At 39.3% G+C, this 18,068-nt stretch overlaps 1 protein-coding gene across 1 annotated transcript; it reads left to right on the forward strand.

The window, feature by feature from the left end:
- The first annotated feature begins 1,347 nt into the window (after window positions 1-1,347).
- On the forward strand, window positions 1,348-4,308 carry LOC127781085 (transcription factor MYBS3-like). The gene is made up of 3 exons (XM_052307992.1): window positions 1,348-1,732; window positions 2,974-3,182; window positions 3,420-4,308. Exons 1-3 carry the CDS (start codon window positions 1,429-1,431, stop codon window positions 4,056-4,058), a joined length of 1,152 nt encoding a protein of 383 aa, XP_052163952.1. The 5' UTR covers window positions 1,348-1,428; the 3' UTR covers window positions 4,059-4,308.
- The last annotated feature ends 13,760 nt before the right edge of the window (window positions 4,309-18,068 follow it).

The following is an 18,068-nucleotide window of genomic DNA, read 5'->3' on the forward strand; positions in this document are numbered from 1 at the left end:
CTCTTCGCCAATCCTTTTCTCCAACACTCCTCTTTCAATCTGACACGTTTGTCAATTAGTCCGTATAAATTACTTTTAGTGGTGTGCAACAGAACACCTGGCCAGGGTGTCTGGTGGATCACAATTCATCATATAGCCAAACGACAACACACAAACACAAAACTGTACAAGACAAGAAGATCCCTATCCTTTCAACACCTCCATCCATCCATCCATCCATCTGAACTTTTCCCAAAACAAAAAGGAAGAAGGAAAGGAGGAAGTAAAGGAGAGGTTGGTTTTGTGGGTGATGTTGCCATCATCCACTCATCATGTCCCCAATCATGTATGAGACTATGAATACATTGGTTCCTCAATTAATTCCTTGCATCATGTATGTTATGGTTTGTCAAAGATATATGTGGATATGGAATCTTTTAAATGTGGACAACTGGCCATACTTTCATCCACGGAGAACCCTATTGTATCAGATTATACGAGGTCATAATTATTCTTAGGGGAATAAGTCATTATCGAATTCATTGAAACTCCTAATTAATTACACAAGAAAAGTTTTTCTACGGCCTTCGGAAAAAAAGCAGCAAACTATTTTTAAAAGGATAAGCCAAACTATGAAAATTTTCAACTTATCAAAATCGTACATGTGGACTTTTGAATGCATGAAAATTATGTGCACATCACCCATCAGAAATACTTTCATAATACATAATTTTAATGGGTATTTTGAGAATATTACAATGAAAATCATTGGGTTTTGGCAACAAGAAATGAAAATAATTGGGGTAAATTTCTGATAATCTGAACTTGTATTGAGATAAAAAAAATTGTTTTCATGACCTAAGAGCAGTAGCAACAAGAGCAAATTCTCTCTTGGATTCTCACCCTAGAATCAACAGAATTCAAGTAGGTTTGCCGTAAGAGACTGGGATTCAAAATCCCACAGATTACAAAACAGATAATCCACCGTTTATCTTGCCCATACCTCTCAAAATATGGACCGTCCAAACTCCAAAGCGTGACCGTGATAGATAATGAAAAGATGCTCCAAATAAACAATTAATCCAGAAAATTCCTTCTTTCTTTTTTTTTTAAAAAAGATACTACCGTCTACGATATCCTTTTGCTTTTCTCCTACCTTGACGGCCACGGTAAATACATTTATCCCCACAAAAAAAAACACTCCATATCCCAAAATATGAAAATATCTTGGCCACTAGAAATTACGGATAAAATAATAAACTAAAAAAACAAATCCCGAAATTCCAGCTCACCTCTCGCCGTCACGTGCACTCCTACGCTTTTCGCCCACGCGAATAAATACGGAGCTCCACCACTCAAAAAAAAAAAGAGAAAAAATTGGATTAAAAAAATATCAAAAAAAAGGGAGAAAAAGAGGGAGAAATCGCCTAACCCTAGCGGTGGTGCGCCATGACGCGTGACGGCGCGCCGCCGGCGAGCGGCGGCGGCGGGGCGGCGGAGGGGCCGAGGCGGTGCTCGCAGTGCGGGCACCACGGGCACAACGCGCGGACGTGCACGGCGAGGGGCCCCGTGAAGCTGTTCGGCGTGCGGATCGGCGACAAGCCGCCGACCGCGGCCGCGGGCGGAGGAGGAGGGATGAGGAAGAGCGCCAGTATGGGGAGCCTCGCGCAGCTGGCGGAGGGGGGCGGCGGCGGCGGCGGGAGGGAGGAGGGGTACGGCTCCGATGGGAACGACGACAAACGGCGGAAGCGAGGTGAGGAATTCTTTCTCTTTTTTTCTTCCCTCCTTTGAATCCTGATTTTCTGTCTTGTTGATTCTTGGCTTGGTGTGGTTCCTGCGTGTCATGGTATTCATTGCAATGTAACAGAGAAGATACCTTGATGAGAAAGATGCTACTAGATTAGATTGTGATTAAATTGCCTGTTGATACGGCAAGTTTTACCTGTGTGCGGATGAACTGTTTTGATGTGGAGGTGTAATTTCGGTGTTTACTGCAAGATGGTTGAATTCAATTGCAGAAATAGCTGATTAGATGTGTGACAACTAAGGGAATTTTATGAGAATTAGCTGGAATAGTGTGACTACGTTTTAGATTGTTGTTGGATTTATGAACTGGGAAGTCTGGCGTGGTTTACTGTTGGGTGTTTAGTGGGTCGTTCCATAATACAGACATGGTCTGGTGTGGTGTTTCTGCAGTTTTTTTTTTTTTGACACCAGTCTGCAGAAATTTCAGTGATAAACAGCAAGGATTTATTAGCGTGAGATGTAATGATTTTTCAGAGTGCTTCGTCGGTTATAGGATTTTTGATGTAATAAAACAATGGATTATATTATCAATAAGTAAATGTAGTCTTATGAGCACAATTAAGAGATGTCATCATTGTAGCTTGGATGTTTAAGATGGTTGTGTCTCCACGGCGCTGTTTGGCTGCCCTTGCTGCAGCTGCAAGCCGGGCAACAGTGTTTCCTTGCCTGCACTGGCTGCAGCACAGGCGCAGCAACGCCAACCGAACAGGCCCATGTCTTGTTTAATGATCCATTGTTATAGACTTGTAGATATACCTTTAGAGTGTAGACTGGTGAATCATTTCTTGTATTACTATATGTTCTGATTAAGTATCTAGGGTGCTAATTGGAGATTCTTAAACATTTCTATTTTCCTTCATCTCTCATTGCTATTGAGGCTTGTCATCTGTCACTCTATTTGCACTTAATTGCTCAAATTGTTGTGTTACATCCCACAATTAAATTTTTTATTATTGTCCTCTGTTTTGTCTAGTTGGACCATCATGTGCATCCATGTTTTATATGTCCATGAATTCAAAGTGCCTTTTCATAATTTTGTGGTATTGTCATCTTTGGTATCTTTCTTTGTTCAACTGTGTGATTGGTATAGCACATGTTTCTGTTGTCTTTATGAAATTATGTTTGATTTAGCATTTGTTCGAGTATTTACATTTTGCATCAAACAATTTCATTTTGTTCTGCTGATAGGTGAGGCATGGTCAGAAGAGGAGCACAAAAAGTTTCTACTTGGGCTTAGTAAGTTAGGAAAAGGTGATTGGCGCGGCATATCACGCAATTATGTTGGTTCAAGGACGCCTACTCAAGTTGCTAGCCATGCTCAAAAGTACTTCATTCGCCAAACAAATGTGCACAGGAGAAAAAGAAGATCAAGCCTTTTCGATATGGTTATAGATGATGTGAGTATCTCTCCGTATACTTCCTAGTGTGTTGCCTGCATGCACCATCTTGCAACTCCACTCACGTCAATATAACATGTTTGCTTACTCTTTCATATTTTTTTTCTTAATATTAAGCTGTGGTGTATCTGTAAATGTCACCAAATCATGACATGGCAATTTTTTTTCGAATAAAACCTTGGCAACATTTTTTGACTGAAGTATTTGCTTGTGTTCGTTTTTGTGCTTTTCAACCAGTCTGATGACCAACCACTCTCCCGTACATCTTCACAAGAAGTAGAAGTAGAAGAGAATCTAGAAGATGGACATCCTGTTACTGCACCAGTGATCCCACCTGCTCCTGTGCCTATGCTATCATCCTCTTTGGTTCCGCCACCAGTACCAGCAATGGCACCAGTTGCTCCAGGTCCTGTGTTAACATCTGCTTCGGCCACACTACCAGTGTCAGCAGTGGCACCCCAAACCGATGAAAAGGAACAAGTTGCCTCAGGTTCAAATACAACAGAGACAGGGGCTGCAATTCCAGAAGTCATGCCCCCGTATGGTTATCCAATGATGCTTCCTCCATACTACCCACCGGCATTTGTTCCAATGCCCTACTATGGTTATGTGCCTGTTTTCTATGCACCACCAGGAGCAGTGCAAGCACAACATGAGGTTGTCAAGCCTGTGGCCGTGCACTCAAAACCTCCAGTGCAGATCGATGAACTCTACAGCATGTCCGAACTCAGCCTGAAGGGCGAGGCTGGTGTGAAAAACGGCACTCCTAATTCTCCGTTGCCTCCAAGACCAATTGGTAGACCAGACAGGCAATCTGCTTTTCATGGAAAAGGACCTTCTGATGGCTCTTCAAATGGACTGATTCCTGCGAAGTGATTCTGCAGTAAAACATCCATTCATGTGTATCTAATGCTTAGAAGATAGTAAATCATAAACCCCATGCTGCTGAAATGGTGCTGTTGTACATGCAAAATGCTTTTACTGGTCATTTTAGTTTCATGTTTGGAGGAAGCCATGTATGTCCTGCGAGTAAATTGACTTTTAGTTTGACAAAAATGTAGCATTTCTTTGTCGTTGTTTCTCAGGCTTGCTCAAATTGATTTGAAAATCTGAAGGTTTTTCTACATTTTCCTTGTTATCTGCACAAAAGTTTAGCAGTCTTGCTACACCTACACCTTGTGAGGTAGCTTGTCATGTTACTAGCTGGTAGCTGCAGAGGTAGCTTTTCAAGTTCATCATGCTTCAATACTCTGAACACGTTATGAATTTGGTGAACTTTAAAACTTCAAAATTAACAAGAATCCAACAAAGCAAGCATGCACTTTGGAGGAGAGCAAGATCATCCCCCTGGTTCTCTTTATGCATAATGGCATTTTTTTTTCAATTTCTTTTGTTTTCTCCTGTAATTTCTGTAATGGTGAATGGCTGGAGAGATGACATGAGCACATGTCTAGATACCTGCTTCTCCAAAATCTTGGAAACCTATAAATACATCTCCCATGTCCAGATGCTTGCTTCTCCTAAGTACATCTCCAAGGGCAAAGCTCAACTATTATATTCTTCTTTTTCAGAAATCTCCTAGAAAGACTAGGAGAGACATGGATTTCGTGCAAATGTGCTTGGTATGGATTTCGTGAAAGTGTGCTTGGTTCTTTTTAAGGTTCTACCATGGATTTCGTGCAAATGTGCTTGGTATGGATTTCGTGAAAGTGTGCTTGGTTCTTTTTAAGGTTCTTGTCCACATAGAAGAAGCAACATGGATTTCGTGAAAATGTGCTTGGTATGGATTTCATGAAAGTGTGCTTGGTTCTTTTTAAGGTTCTACCAGGAATGAGAGGTCTTAAGGAATTTCAAACGGAGAAGTTGTCCACATAGAAGAAGCAACAGGTTAGTTTCATGTGGAAAAACAAAGGGTCAGGATAGCTTATGCTTGATCCTTGGCAACTGGGTATACTCTATACTATAGCTGTGTTCTTCTTGGCAACTGGGTATACTCTATACTATAGCTGTGTTCTTTGTCTATTGGTTGCCAGTTTGCCTCTATACTATAGCTGTGTTCTTTGTCTATTGGTTGCCAGTTTGCCACGATTTACTTGTCGCATGATCGATTCGATGATCCAATGGTCATCCTAGCATCCATTACATTTCTGCTGCTATGTTGAATTTGGATGATCCAATGCTCATCCAAGCATCTAATGTGAGTCACTGAAGACTGGCTTGAGTCCACAAGTTACAGACCATTGTTTTGAACAAGTCTCAGGGTTAATTTCTGGAGTTTTTTGTAGAGAGGACACCGTAGGTTGTTCTATGTGATAAAAATATATAAAAAAGAATTAATTGTTTCTGTCAGGTGCTAATTTCCCATCCAAATAGCTTGAGTTTCTTTTTACTGTCAATCAATCCCACCTATTAGTTCTTAAAAAAAAATCCCCCCCTATTCTTTCCACCAACCTAGCATCAATAGAATTAGAATACATTAATTTAAATTTTACTGTACTGTAGAAAATGAATATCTCAAGTCCCAACAGAACTGAAAAATTCTTGCATCCTGTACAATCCCAAGTGAATTTTTGGATGAGATCATGAAGCATCGGTGGGACAGTAGGAGCCTTAAAACACAAAACAATTGAAGTAGATAGCTGACTAGAATCTGTAACATTCTCAAACACCCAACATCCTTGTATGTGGTGCACATACTGTGTTTCTACACACACGGCCAATATAAAGCTGGTGTTAAATATGCCTCTAAAGTTTTACATGGACATATGGTTGGTGAACCCCAATTATACATGCTTCTGCATGGTGTCAAGCTAGAAAGGCTTATTTTTAGAGGTCCACTATAGAAAGGCTTAAACCTTGGAAAGCAGCAGTGGCGGGGCTAGAAAGTTTTCAAAGCCCAAACAAATATAACTATAACAAGTATTTGCTATGAAAATTTTACAGCGTGTTCGCTGCGATGAGCCCAGGCCACTGCCTGGGGTCGCCGGGCGTTGGCTCTGCCACCGGAAACAGACACTGGAAAGAAGAAGATAGAGATGTGAACATGGTGTGTGAAAGTGCGATTAGCTTATTGGAAGATCCTGCTAGGAATGGGAGGCATTAGGGGTGGAAAATGGAGTGAAGGTTGATCTGTAGTGCCGACCTTATACGATCCCGTTAAAGGAGGGAAAAAAAAATCCAATCCTATCTTACTATAAAGTAGATCCTGAACATTGTTGACTGCTACTAGCAGGTCAGGTTTCACTTCAGAACTAAATAAACTTCAGGTTTCATCTCCCTCAACTTCAGTGTACTCAACTACTCACTCACAAAGGGAACATAGATATCTACTCAAGAATCAATCATTGTTACTTCAGGAATCAAGTGACTGACTTAGGAAAAAATAACTGACTGAACCACATTAGTTTGGTCACTGGGTGGAAAAAATGCTCGAACATTTCTACTCCTAGCTATCAAGCTATGCTTGCTGGAAGATCCTGTTGAGAATGGGAGGCATCAAGGATTGTATACGGAGATCTCATGAACAACAAAGTTTGCAAGTAGTGGTAACTACAGAATTTTGGTAATCTTGAGCTTCATGATTATGCCTTTTTCTGTGGATTTAGAGATTACTCCTTTGTGAGATGTGAAGTTTAATCACTTGCTTGCCGTCAGTGACAGAAACAGCTTATCCTGTTTCTCAGGATTACGAGGGATACTTGTACATTATTCTTATAATTGATAACCTTTGAAAATGGTGTTAAAAGTACAAAGGATACATGCGCATAAAAGAGAGCATAACCATGCCCTTTGTATGTGTCCGTGCTCTGTTAATTTCAGTACTGGAAGGTTTAATTACTTGGAATGTGAGGCATTAGGAATTTCAAATAGAACAGTATATCCAAAACATTGTTGTAGTTAGCAGCCAGCAGGTTTCACTTCGAATTTGTAAAATTCAGGATACATGTAGCTGTAATTGATATATACAAGAAGTTGTGAAAGAAGACAGGAACAGAGGAATTCTCCGTAGAAGTCAAAGTCATGGATTGATAAGCTGGCACAAAAAAATGCTTCATATTCTTCAAACAATGCAATGTGCGTACAGGGTTTGATACTTCAGCCCGAAACTAATCTCCGATTTACCCTTAGAAGTGTCTTTAGTGTAAAATTTTGAAATTTGTTAGAATACAGCAAAATAAAAGTTGAAATTTGAAAATACATCTGAACAATCTGTTCAAAGTTCTTAGTTTCAGTCACCCAAGAGTCCGAGATACCATTACAATTATTATTTTTTAAATCTTTCTACATACAAGTTACAGTTGCACACCACTTGTTTTGCTCTTCACGAGTTTGTGGATTTTCTGTCTCTTGTATCAAATTTCGCTCATCCTTCAGTTAGGATCCCCCGTAACACCATTTCCATGATGATTTTTACTAGTAAAACTAAAGAAGCTCATGACATCTGCTGATCACACATCATCTTCCTCCACTTCAGTATACTCACCAAAGGCAGCATACAAACCCACTCATTCAAAAAAAATCATGTACTTAAAAAAATATATAAAAATACTACGTAACAGAATGAACCCATTAGTTTTTTCTAGGCTTCAGGGTGGCAAACCGCTTAAACATTGCTAGTTGCCAAGTGTGCCATGCATTACCAACTACAATCAAGTTTGTGAGGTTTGGATGGTATCATCGGTCTAGCACCATGGCCGGTGGAGGTATGGCTCTGAAGACCATCCGAACTTGGGATGACAGCCTCCAGGAACTGACCATGATTGGCATCCATTACCATATCTTAAGCTCTTGGACCTTTTGCTTGTGTTCTCTGTTTCTGCTGTTACAGCATACATGAGTGAACGTGCTATGCAAGTGAGACTATGATAAGGTTACATGTCCCCTCAAGCATGTTTCTCTTTGGTTCAGTTTGGATTCCTAGTGCTTCACATTCCGAGAATTATTACTACTACTCTTGATCTGCTTATCTAGGGGTGTGTTTAGTTCCAAAGTTTTTTTCCAGACTTCCAACTTTTCAGTCACATTGTCTCCAATTTCAACCAAATTCCAAACTTTGGTTGGAAATAAACATAGGCTAGGTATAGCTTATAGCGGGCTTGTAACTATAGTCTATAGAGTAAACTCGCTATCACTGCTCTCCTCTTTTTACCACTGCTCTCATCTTATTTTTCCGTCTTTGATTCTGACCAAACATTTTTTTATGAGCTTCGATGTATCCTGGCTTCGCAACTTAATTATAGGAAAAAACAACGGACCGATGAAGCCTGTAGCTATCAATGTTGGGATGACCGTTTAGCCAAGATTGATGAATTTGCGTTAAGGGTCTCACTACTGGTCACTACAAGGGTTTGCAAAACCTTGCCGTTATCACGCAGTTGCCGCACTTATCATGTACGGTAAACTTTTCAGTTTTTGGAACTACAGTAATCCTCGCGGTAACCATACGGTTTTCATGGTAACCGCCTTACCGTGGGGTGACTGTAACCCCACCCAAAACGTTTGGTGAGCCATGGTCACAACCATACCACAAGTATAGAAAATGTAGAGCATTATCCAGAACAAAGCTTAGGGTTAAGGTTTCTGTGGTTTGTAAAGAGGACACTATAGGCCATTCTTTGTGGCAAAATAATACTTAAAAAAGAGTATCTGTGAGGTGCTAATTTGCCATCCAAATAGCTCGAGTTATTTTTGACTCTCAATTGATCCTTCTCGGTTCTTTCCAACACCATAACATCACTAGAATTAGAATATATTAATTTCATTTTTTTACTGGAATTTATTTACAAAATGACTATCTTAAGTCTCACCAAAACTGAAAAATTCTCGCATCCTATAAGGGCCCAAGTGAATTATGGGACGAGATCATGAAGTATCGGTGGGATAGTAGGAATTTTAACACACTGAACAATTGAAGTAGCGTTGAGAATTTGCAACATTCTGAAACACCCAATATCCTTATATGCGGTGCACATGCTGTGTTTCTGCACACAATGGCAATAGAATTAAAGCCGGGGTTAAATATGCCTCAAAGTTTGACATGGACAGATGGTTGGTAAACCACAATTAATTATGCATGCTTCCCTATGGCCTCCACTATAAGTACCCCATTCTCCACACGGTGGTGCAACCAAGAACAAAACTCATCTTATTTTTAGAGGTCCAGTAGAAAGGCTGAAATATTGATTGGAAGGAAGAAGGTAGTGATGTGAACAAGCATTGGAAGGAAGAAGGTAGTTTGTGAAAATAGCTTGTTAGAGACTGATGGGAATGGGAGGCATCGGGGGTGGTAAATTGAGTTAGTATTGATATAAGAGTTGATTTTACAGTTCTTGAGGAGATACAGGGAGATAGTACATTTTCTAGGATAAAATTTGGTACCTCTCGGTACTGTGATACCAAATTTACACTAAAATTTTGATATCTTTCGGTATCTCTCAGTCCTAATTGTAGCCTGTATCTAGGAGAAACAAACAAAAGAAGGTGAAAACGTCAAGACACTCATGCTATCGAACATCTAGGCTTTGTCAGTGTCCCGACATGTGCAGACGGATTTGAATGTGGTTTGCTCCCTTTCAGCACAAAATAGCAGCAACCGGGGTTAAAGATACTTTCCCATGGGTGTACCGTGAACCATATACCTGCTTCTGTAAGACCAATTGGACTTGGAGGCACTTGAGATTTTGATCATTCAAAGTACATTAATTGTTGCAGCAGCAAGCAGGTTTCACTTCAGAATTCAATGTACTTCAGGTTTCATCTTCCTCCACTTCAGCCTACTAGAGGCAACACAAAAACCCACTCAAGAATGAAAGCATATTTACTTAAAGAATTAGGTGCCTAACAAATAGGGGAAACAAAATCAGGCAACTGATTTGTTATAGAATCAACCCCAAAATCATCATCAATGGCTAAACATAAAAGAAACGCTATAGAAGATAACCAATGAAGATAACGAGGCATCGCATTTGATAATGGAGTTCAGCTGAAGCCAACATCTCCACAGCAGTGATTACAGGTGCTCCTTGCCGATCCACAATATTACAGTGCATCAGAGTTACAACGACCATTGGCAGAACACAGCTGGCAGCTGGTACCTCTCGTCTATGCTTAGTCGCCACGCGGTTACAGCGGTTACAACAGGTGTGCCTCTCTATTTAAGGGAGAGAGAGAGAGAGAGAGAGCTTATGACATAGTCCAATTCTAGCTCTATTCCTAGTACAACTCCAAGTACTAAACTGTAACTGCTTTTGTACACATATTCGACACAAATTCTAGCATGATTCAGTCAAGAATTCAGACATGTTTACTTGCTAACCGCTAGCTGTAGAAAGGACATATCCTGTGGCTTAGGATTATTCTAGTCTAGTAAATTGTAATCGATTAGAGCAAGTTTAATAGTACAACCAACTATTAGTTCCAAATCATCTATAGTCAATATAATAGCCAATTCATACAATAGTTACCTATAAACATATACTACACTATTAATACCTGGTCCCACCTGTCATACACACATTGCATCTTATAGTTCGTGCTGCAGCTGGCTACAAATTTGTAGTCCATTGCTCTTTTCTCTTTTTTCTAATCTCCTTAAAATATGTTTAAAGCTGGTTTGTAGTATGCTATTATACCTGCTCTTAAGTTTGAAAGTAGAACTGAAAAAAAAACATATATGCCTAGAGAAGAAAGCCCTCCGTATGTGTTCTTGCTCAGTTTGGATCCCCGTTAACTCCAAATCCAATACTTGTAAAATTGAAGATCACGGGGTCTGCTAATCACATTGTCTTCCTCCACCTCAGTATACTGAGCCAATGCAACACACAAACACACACACACTCAATGATCAAAGCATGCATGCATATGTTCCCTAAGAAAACCCACACCCAATGATAGTCTGATGCCCGAACATTTCCTGGCCGCCAAGCGTGCCATGCATGGTTCTCAGCGCAATCAAATTTGAGAGTTCTGGACGCTGATGGAAAAACCATGATCGATCAGTGGCAAACACAGAACCAAAAATTTGTGGTGTGTGCCCATGGAACATAACTAGCACAAAACTATTTACAAGTTGATCATTTGTATACGAGTTTTTGGAATCATGATCTCGATCATTTCACATGGAGATTGAAATCCACCTTAACCTTTATTTATTAAATCTTTTTCTCGTCTTTTTAGTGCACAGAGATCAAGTACACCACTTAATTATATCATTAAAAATAGAGAAATTTTATAGTCTCTCAGAAAGTATCTGGAGGTATCAAATTTTACACTAGTAAATGTGATACCTTCTAAAGGATAGTAAAATTACCCTTAAATGTGGAAGCATTGTTTCGTTCATTATTTGTAACAAATCAATGACATATGAATCATAAATATGACAGTTATCAATAGATCATTCTAACCTACTACACGCTCCAGGATGCGCTTCTCGCATCTCAGCTCAGCCATCCATTTTCAGTACCTCAACCACATGAACGACAGAATGGAGGTGGCTTCAATTTGCGCCATGGTATGAGCACGCAAAACGCCGCATCATCGGTCCAGCACCACAACCATTAGAGGTATGGCTCCGTGTCACAACAACCTTACGAACCAAGCCAATTAATCAAAGCGGGGTGAATGGTTGGAGTACCCCCAAACCTACAGTTTTGCGGAATTTAAAGTTACCCTCGAACTCGATGGCAATCTATCTGACAGAAGTAGATGCGAGGATCTGACCGCCTGTTGACCTCCGCTCTGACCGGTGTAGTCGCTCTGGTCGGACAGTGTGTTTGATTTTGCATGACCATGATTGTCTTCCCTTAGCATAACTAAAGATTCTAAGCCTTTAGTCTGCTGTGCACTGGAGCTAACGTATCTAGTGTTAGTGCCTACAACGATGGCACTTTTTCCCTCAATCACTACGCTTTGAGGTTCAGTTTGGGTTCCTAGTGCTTCCCGTTCCTAGGGTTACTACATACTACTACTCCTTATAAGTGCTTATCTATGTTTGTAGCTTTATGGCTGGCATGTATAGAGAACCACTAGGTAGTAGCACACTAGCAGTGCTATTTCCAGGGCTCTTCTTGATTCAGACCAAACATTTGCTTCAACTTTGATGAGCTTTAATTTTGATATGTCCTTGTTTCGCAGCTTAATTAATTACAACAAGAGATCGACATGGATCAATAAAGTCTTTGGTTATCCATGGAGTATCCGTGTATATAATCTACCCGTCCTAAAATATATGATGTCGTCATTGATTTTTCGTATAATGTTTGATCATCCAGCTTATTAAAAGAATGAATATTAATTATTTTGTTGTGACTTGTGTTATCATAAAAGAAAATGCAATCTTAACTTATTCTTTTACATGTTTATACTAAAATTTTAAATAATACGAATGGTCCAACGTTATAAAAAAGTCAACGACGTCATATATTTTGGGACGGAGGGAGTACATTATTATGCAGCTAACTATTAATTGGTTTGGTTGTAACATATATAATGGAAGCATGGGTAAGGTCCCCTACTCCCCTTTGGTTCTAAGAAAAGGAAATTTTTCCTGACATTGTCTACCTCATAACCAAGAGTAAAATATGCATATGGTATACCTCCCCAATACCTTTCAAGAATACTTTTTAACAGAATCTCAAAAAGAGATTAAAACCAACTATTGTGGCTCAGATGTGCATACATGATACACCAATTTTGAAGCACAGGAGCACACTGCTGTAGCATTGTGTAAACCATCTAGACTTTTGGACAAATGTTTGACCAATCGTTTTATTCAAAAATGCCATGCAAACATGGAAAAAAGAGTCATCCTTAAAACACCTTCAATGATAAAATAAATCACAACAAAATAAATTATATAATGTTTTGCCAGAAATCAACGGAGTCATATTAAAAACCGAACCGGAGGGAGTAGATAACTTTAACGGCATACTATCTTATAGTGGAATTTATGTAGACCCCAATTGCAGAGAAACACATTCTATATGCATGCCATCGATCATTTTGATTTGGCAGGGCTCACACATGTTTCTGATCTCATGGTTACATCCTCTCTGTGTATCTTCTCGTGGCTATTAACACCAACGGTTGACCGATCTTCAAGTGAAGGAAATGACAAGTCCTAATAAGAGTAGGATAACTAAAAGTTATCTTTTTGTAACCAATTATTTTGTCTCTGTCTTTAATTTTGGTCCCTGATACCTCCTGTTCCAATTTAATCTTCTTTTCAAACTATTTAGATCATAGTAATTGCTCATCACATCATATGGGTATCCAATGATACATACTACAAGCACCACATGAAGTTGTCAAGCCTGTGGCTGTGCACTGTAAACCACTGGTACATATAGGAGAACTCTACAGTATGTCTGATCTCAGCCTGAAGGATGTTATACCAGTGTGACCGGCCAGGCAAGTGCTTGGTGGTTTTTTAAGGTTCTACCAGGAATTGGAGGCCTTAGGAATTTGAAACAGAGAAGTTAACAAGAAAATGGTGGTAAGTTTCACCTGAAAAAAAATGATCAGGATATCCTGTGCATCAACTTGGCAGCTGGGTACATTTAATACTAGGTGAGGGGTAATAATTCAAATAAGTATATGCTTTTTGCACATAAAAACGTAACTCGTCATATTTTAGACATATAGTTGAAAGGCTTGAAACCTTGGAAGAAGGTAGGGATATTAACACGGAAAATGCGCTTAGCTTATTGTAAGATCCTGATTAGAATGGGAGGCATCAATGTGTGCAAATAATTGGAGCTGGGAACCTGCCCCTAGGGGAGACAAGTAAAGAGGACGGTGAAAATATAGAACATACGCTCAAACAGTTGAAGCCTCATGATTTGAGGAAGTGTTGTGGTATTTAGATGTTTCTGGTTTAAGCTTCAAGCTGTGGGGACAGTTGTTGCTAGTTTTGGTACTTAATCTCAGAGTTCCAATCTTAAATCTGTGGAAGACTAGAATCTTGGGGATTTAACCTCCAGTCTTCTTTTCATTTTCCTAGTAATTAAGCTAGAAATCCCAGCAATGGTTTTCAAAGATAAAAATGATGTTTAAACATCCATTCATGTGTATCTAATGCTTTAAGGTAGTAAAACTATATAGCTGCTAAAATGGTGCTGTTGTACGTGCACCATGTTTTTACTGTTATTTTTGGTTTCATGTTTGGAGGAATTCATATATGTCCCGTGAGAAAATTTATTTTTAATTCGACAAAGATGTATCATTTTTTTCTCAGGCTTACTCAAATTGATTTTTTATAAAAAAAAGGCAACCGAATGGACCTCATCAGTTTTCAATAGGTAGCTGAATGGCAAGCTGATAAACTAATGTACCATTGCTATCTGCGCGAAATAACTCCAAAATTCCAATCAAAATTTGCGAGTTCCGGACATTGATTGAAAGTGGCGGCTCCAGAAAATTTTGTTGGGTCCTACTCCATGCCCCAAAATTTCAAAACGCCAAAAACTCAAATGTAAATATGTAAAATTTGCTCAAATACTCCACTAAAACCAGCATTTTAGTTTAAAAATTATAAAAAAAAAGATATAAATAGTCTATGAGTCATGCCTATAGAATGGATTTGGATCGAATTTGTGAAGAGGGGTCATTTTTGACCAAAATTAAGGGTGGTCCAGGAAACAACTGACCAACCCATAGAACCGCCAATGGATCGAACATCGTGTTATACTCACTCTACTCGCGCGGTAGTTATTCGTACCATAAACAACTCTCTTCATACAATTCTTCCATCCAGTGTCAGCAGAATAATCAAACTCAGCCACACGGCTGATTGGATGAAGCGAGGTGGCTTTGCGCCGCGAAAGGGCAAAGTAAAGCATACCTTTGTAGGTATAACACCACAGCCAGTGGATATATGTCTCCAATGACTAACCGGACTGCAACGGTTGCTATGGCTAACCATGATTGGCATCAACTAACTTACCTGGAGATCCTATAGACCTTTGTTCTGCATTTCCTACTACCCATGGAGCTGACATGTAGGGCCGTAGTGGCTACAATGAGCTTAGCCGCCATACACTCAATTCCCTGGATCAGTTTGAGTTCCTATTGCCTCCCAATCCGAGAATTGCTGCTTATTGCTTCATTGCTTGTAATAAACAAGCAATGTTCTCATCTTGTTCTTTTCCCTCTTGACTGTGACCAAACATTTGCCTAAGTTTGATGAATGATGGGATGACTTCGCAACTTACTTATATGAGAGGAAGAGATTGACAGTGGATCTATGAAGCCTGCGGCTATCGATGGGGTATGCAATGAAGTATGTAGTTCAATATACACGGCATGCAACTGACTTTTAATTGGTTTTTTTGGTTGTGACATATACAATGGAAGTTAGGGTAGTCTCCCCTTTGGTTCTGATAAAATAATTTGGACTAGAATATGTATATTTATACATTGTGAAACGGATGAAGTACCTCCCAAATACCTTTGATTTAAAGGGTTTTATCAACAAAATCTCAAAAGTAGTTTGAGAAACAAGTGTGTGGTTCACGCGTGTGTGGCTCATGGACAAACGGTGCTTTTGTACATGAAAAATGTTTTTGGTCATTTTAGCTTTCAAATAATTTGGAGGAAGTCATGTATATTCTGCAAGTAAATATACAATTATGTTTAGTAACCTTACTTTTGTTGTTGTTGTTTCTCATAATTCTCAATTTTCTTTTAAAAAAAATCTCACATATAGGAAATGAATCATAGTGCTTTATAAAATTCTAATTAATCAAATGTGCATCCAAAATAGAGCATGATATACCCCTTCGTTCGAGATGTGTATGCTCTCTTTCTTTTGTTTCCTTTTTTTTTTTTTACAATTTATATGTAAGAAGCACACATCTAATGACTATATCTGGGATTGGAGCTCTATTTACATGCGCCTGGTTGGTGAATCAAAATACCCCTGCTTCTTCAAGATCTTGACTATTGATTGCAGGTAAATCTAAATCTCCCTAGACTGAGGTAAATATATATCGACTGTAAAAGGCTAGGAATTGAAGAAAGCTCTGTTATTATTTTTGTAGAAATGGACTGGACAGATTGAGAGTGGATATGAGTTGTGTACAAATGTGTTTCGTATCATAAGGTTGGACATGGGAGTGGAACGCATTAGGAACCGGGAAAGGAGAATTTGATTATGTTAAGGGAATCGGCATACTAATTCATAAAGTCTGTAAGGGCTTGTTCGGCGTTAATGTCCATAAAGAAAGGATTGAAGGGGGATTGAGCGGGATTAATTTCATACCTTAATAGGTGTGTAATTAATCTCCTCCAAATCTAGTTTGATCACCATGACTAAGGGATTAACTGAACAAGCCCGAAGTGCTATTTTGGATTAATATCAACCTAGAGCTACAATCTCAGCGCATTATCTGCTTAGGGAGCATCTGCAGATTCTGAGAATTGTCTGCTTAGAGTTTTGACTTTGTAGCTTACTGGAATATTAGATGATAATTACGAGACTATGGCTGTTTATATCTATAGAAAAAAGCTAGCTGTGTATTGTGTGGTAAAGCTGTTATTGACTCTAGAATGGATCCTTCCCCGTTCTTTTCAACACCAGAGCATCATAGACCACATTATTTTTTTTCCAAAAAAATATAGAGAACAACAATTTCACTGGAATTATGAAAATAACTCTCAAATTGTACCAAAACTAAAAAAAAAATCCCTGCATTCCACATAAGTCGAATTGAAATTTGTGACAAGCTCATGAAACATCTATGTGATGTAGGTGTGACACACTGAACAATTAATGTAGAACTGATGAGAATTTGCAATATTCTGAAACACCTGACATATCTGTATGCGATATGTGTACATGTTATGTTTCTGCACACAATGGCAATACATAGCTTGGTTAAATATAAGGAGTACAACATATGAACCTGGTTGGTAATGCATGCTTCTCTAAGACGTCCACTATAAATACAAAGCATTTACATGGTGCAGGCAAGAATAAAGCTCAGCTTCTATTTTAAAAACCTAGTGGAAATACTGGAAAATTGGAAGATGGTAGAGATGAACACTGCGTGCGAAAATGCTCTTATCTTATTGTAAGAACTTGCTGAGAATAGGAGGCATAATGGGTTGTAGATTCAAGTAAGATGGTAGAGATGAACACTCTATATAGAGTGTTGTCTTTTCTTTAAGCTTTCAACTGTCAGGTAGTGTCGTAAGTGGTTAATGTGAGACTTTGTTCCGCACAATACTGAGGTTTCATAGAAAGTCATGACTTACCATTTTTCGGCTTTCAATAAAAGCTGCAGTAACTCTGTTTCAATTAAGAAAAAAGTGGTAGTGATAACGCGGAAACACAGCAGGTGTTAACTAGTGAATTTGGCAGTCTTGAGCATTACAGAATCATAGTAGTGTTCAATATTTTTCCCTTGCTTTTTGCACAGAAAATTGACCGTCTTGCTCTCGAGAGGGAAACAGCCCGGATCACCAGCTAAGGCCCCTAAATGACCGCTCAGTGATAAAGGAGGTGGGGGTGCAAAGACAGCCAGGAGGTTTGCCTAGAAGCAGCCACCCTTTAAAGAGTGCGTAATAGCTCACTGATCGAGCGCCCTTGCGCTGAAGATGAACGGGGCTAAGCGATCGGCCGAAGCTGTGGGATGTCAAAATGCATGTGGTGATTACATATTCTGGTGCACCAGTCAACACTGTTTCAGGGTTAAATTAGAGAAGTGCTTCTATGCTCCTCAATAAAAAAAACCTGCACAAAAATTAAAGCACATCAATGGTCTGGATTAAAAAGCGATTAACAGGGTAAACCTCATCAGCGAGGGGCAATTTCATCCCGGAAGCAAAAGTTCATATCCATACCCACCCCGTACCCAGCCGTCTCTCATCGATCGATTCGCGACGGCA

The sequence above is a fragment of the Oryza glaberrima genome, chromosome 8 (assembly GCF_000147395.1).
Source record: "Oryza glaberrima chromosome 8, OglaRS2, whole genome shotgun sequence".
Classification (NCBI taxonomy): Eukaryota; Viridiplantae; Streptophyta; class Magnoliopsida; order Poales; family Poaceae; genus Oryza; species Oryza glaberrima.

What these genes read in the sequence shown, in the direction of transcription:
- LOC127781085 (XM_052307992.1), top strand. Translation starts at nt 1,429, where the DNA reads ATGACGCGTGACGGCGCGCCGCCGGCGAGCGGCGGCGGCGGGGCGGCG. An exon ending in CGACAAACGGCGGAAGCGAG is followed by an intron (nt 1,733 to 2,973) that starts GTGAGGAATTCT and finishes TTCTGCTGATAG; the next exon opens with GTGAGGCATGGTCAGAAGAG. An exon ending in TCGATATGGTTATAGATGAT is followed by an intron (nt 3,183 to 3,419) that starts GTGAGTATCTCT and finishes CTTTTCAACCAG; the next exon opens with TCTGATGACCAACCACTCTC.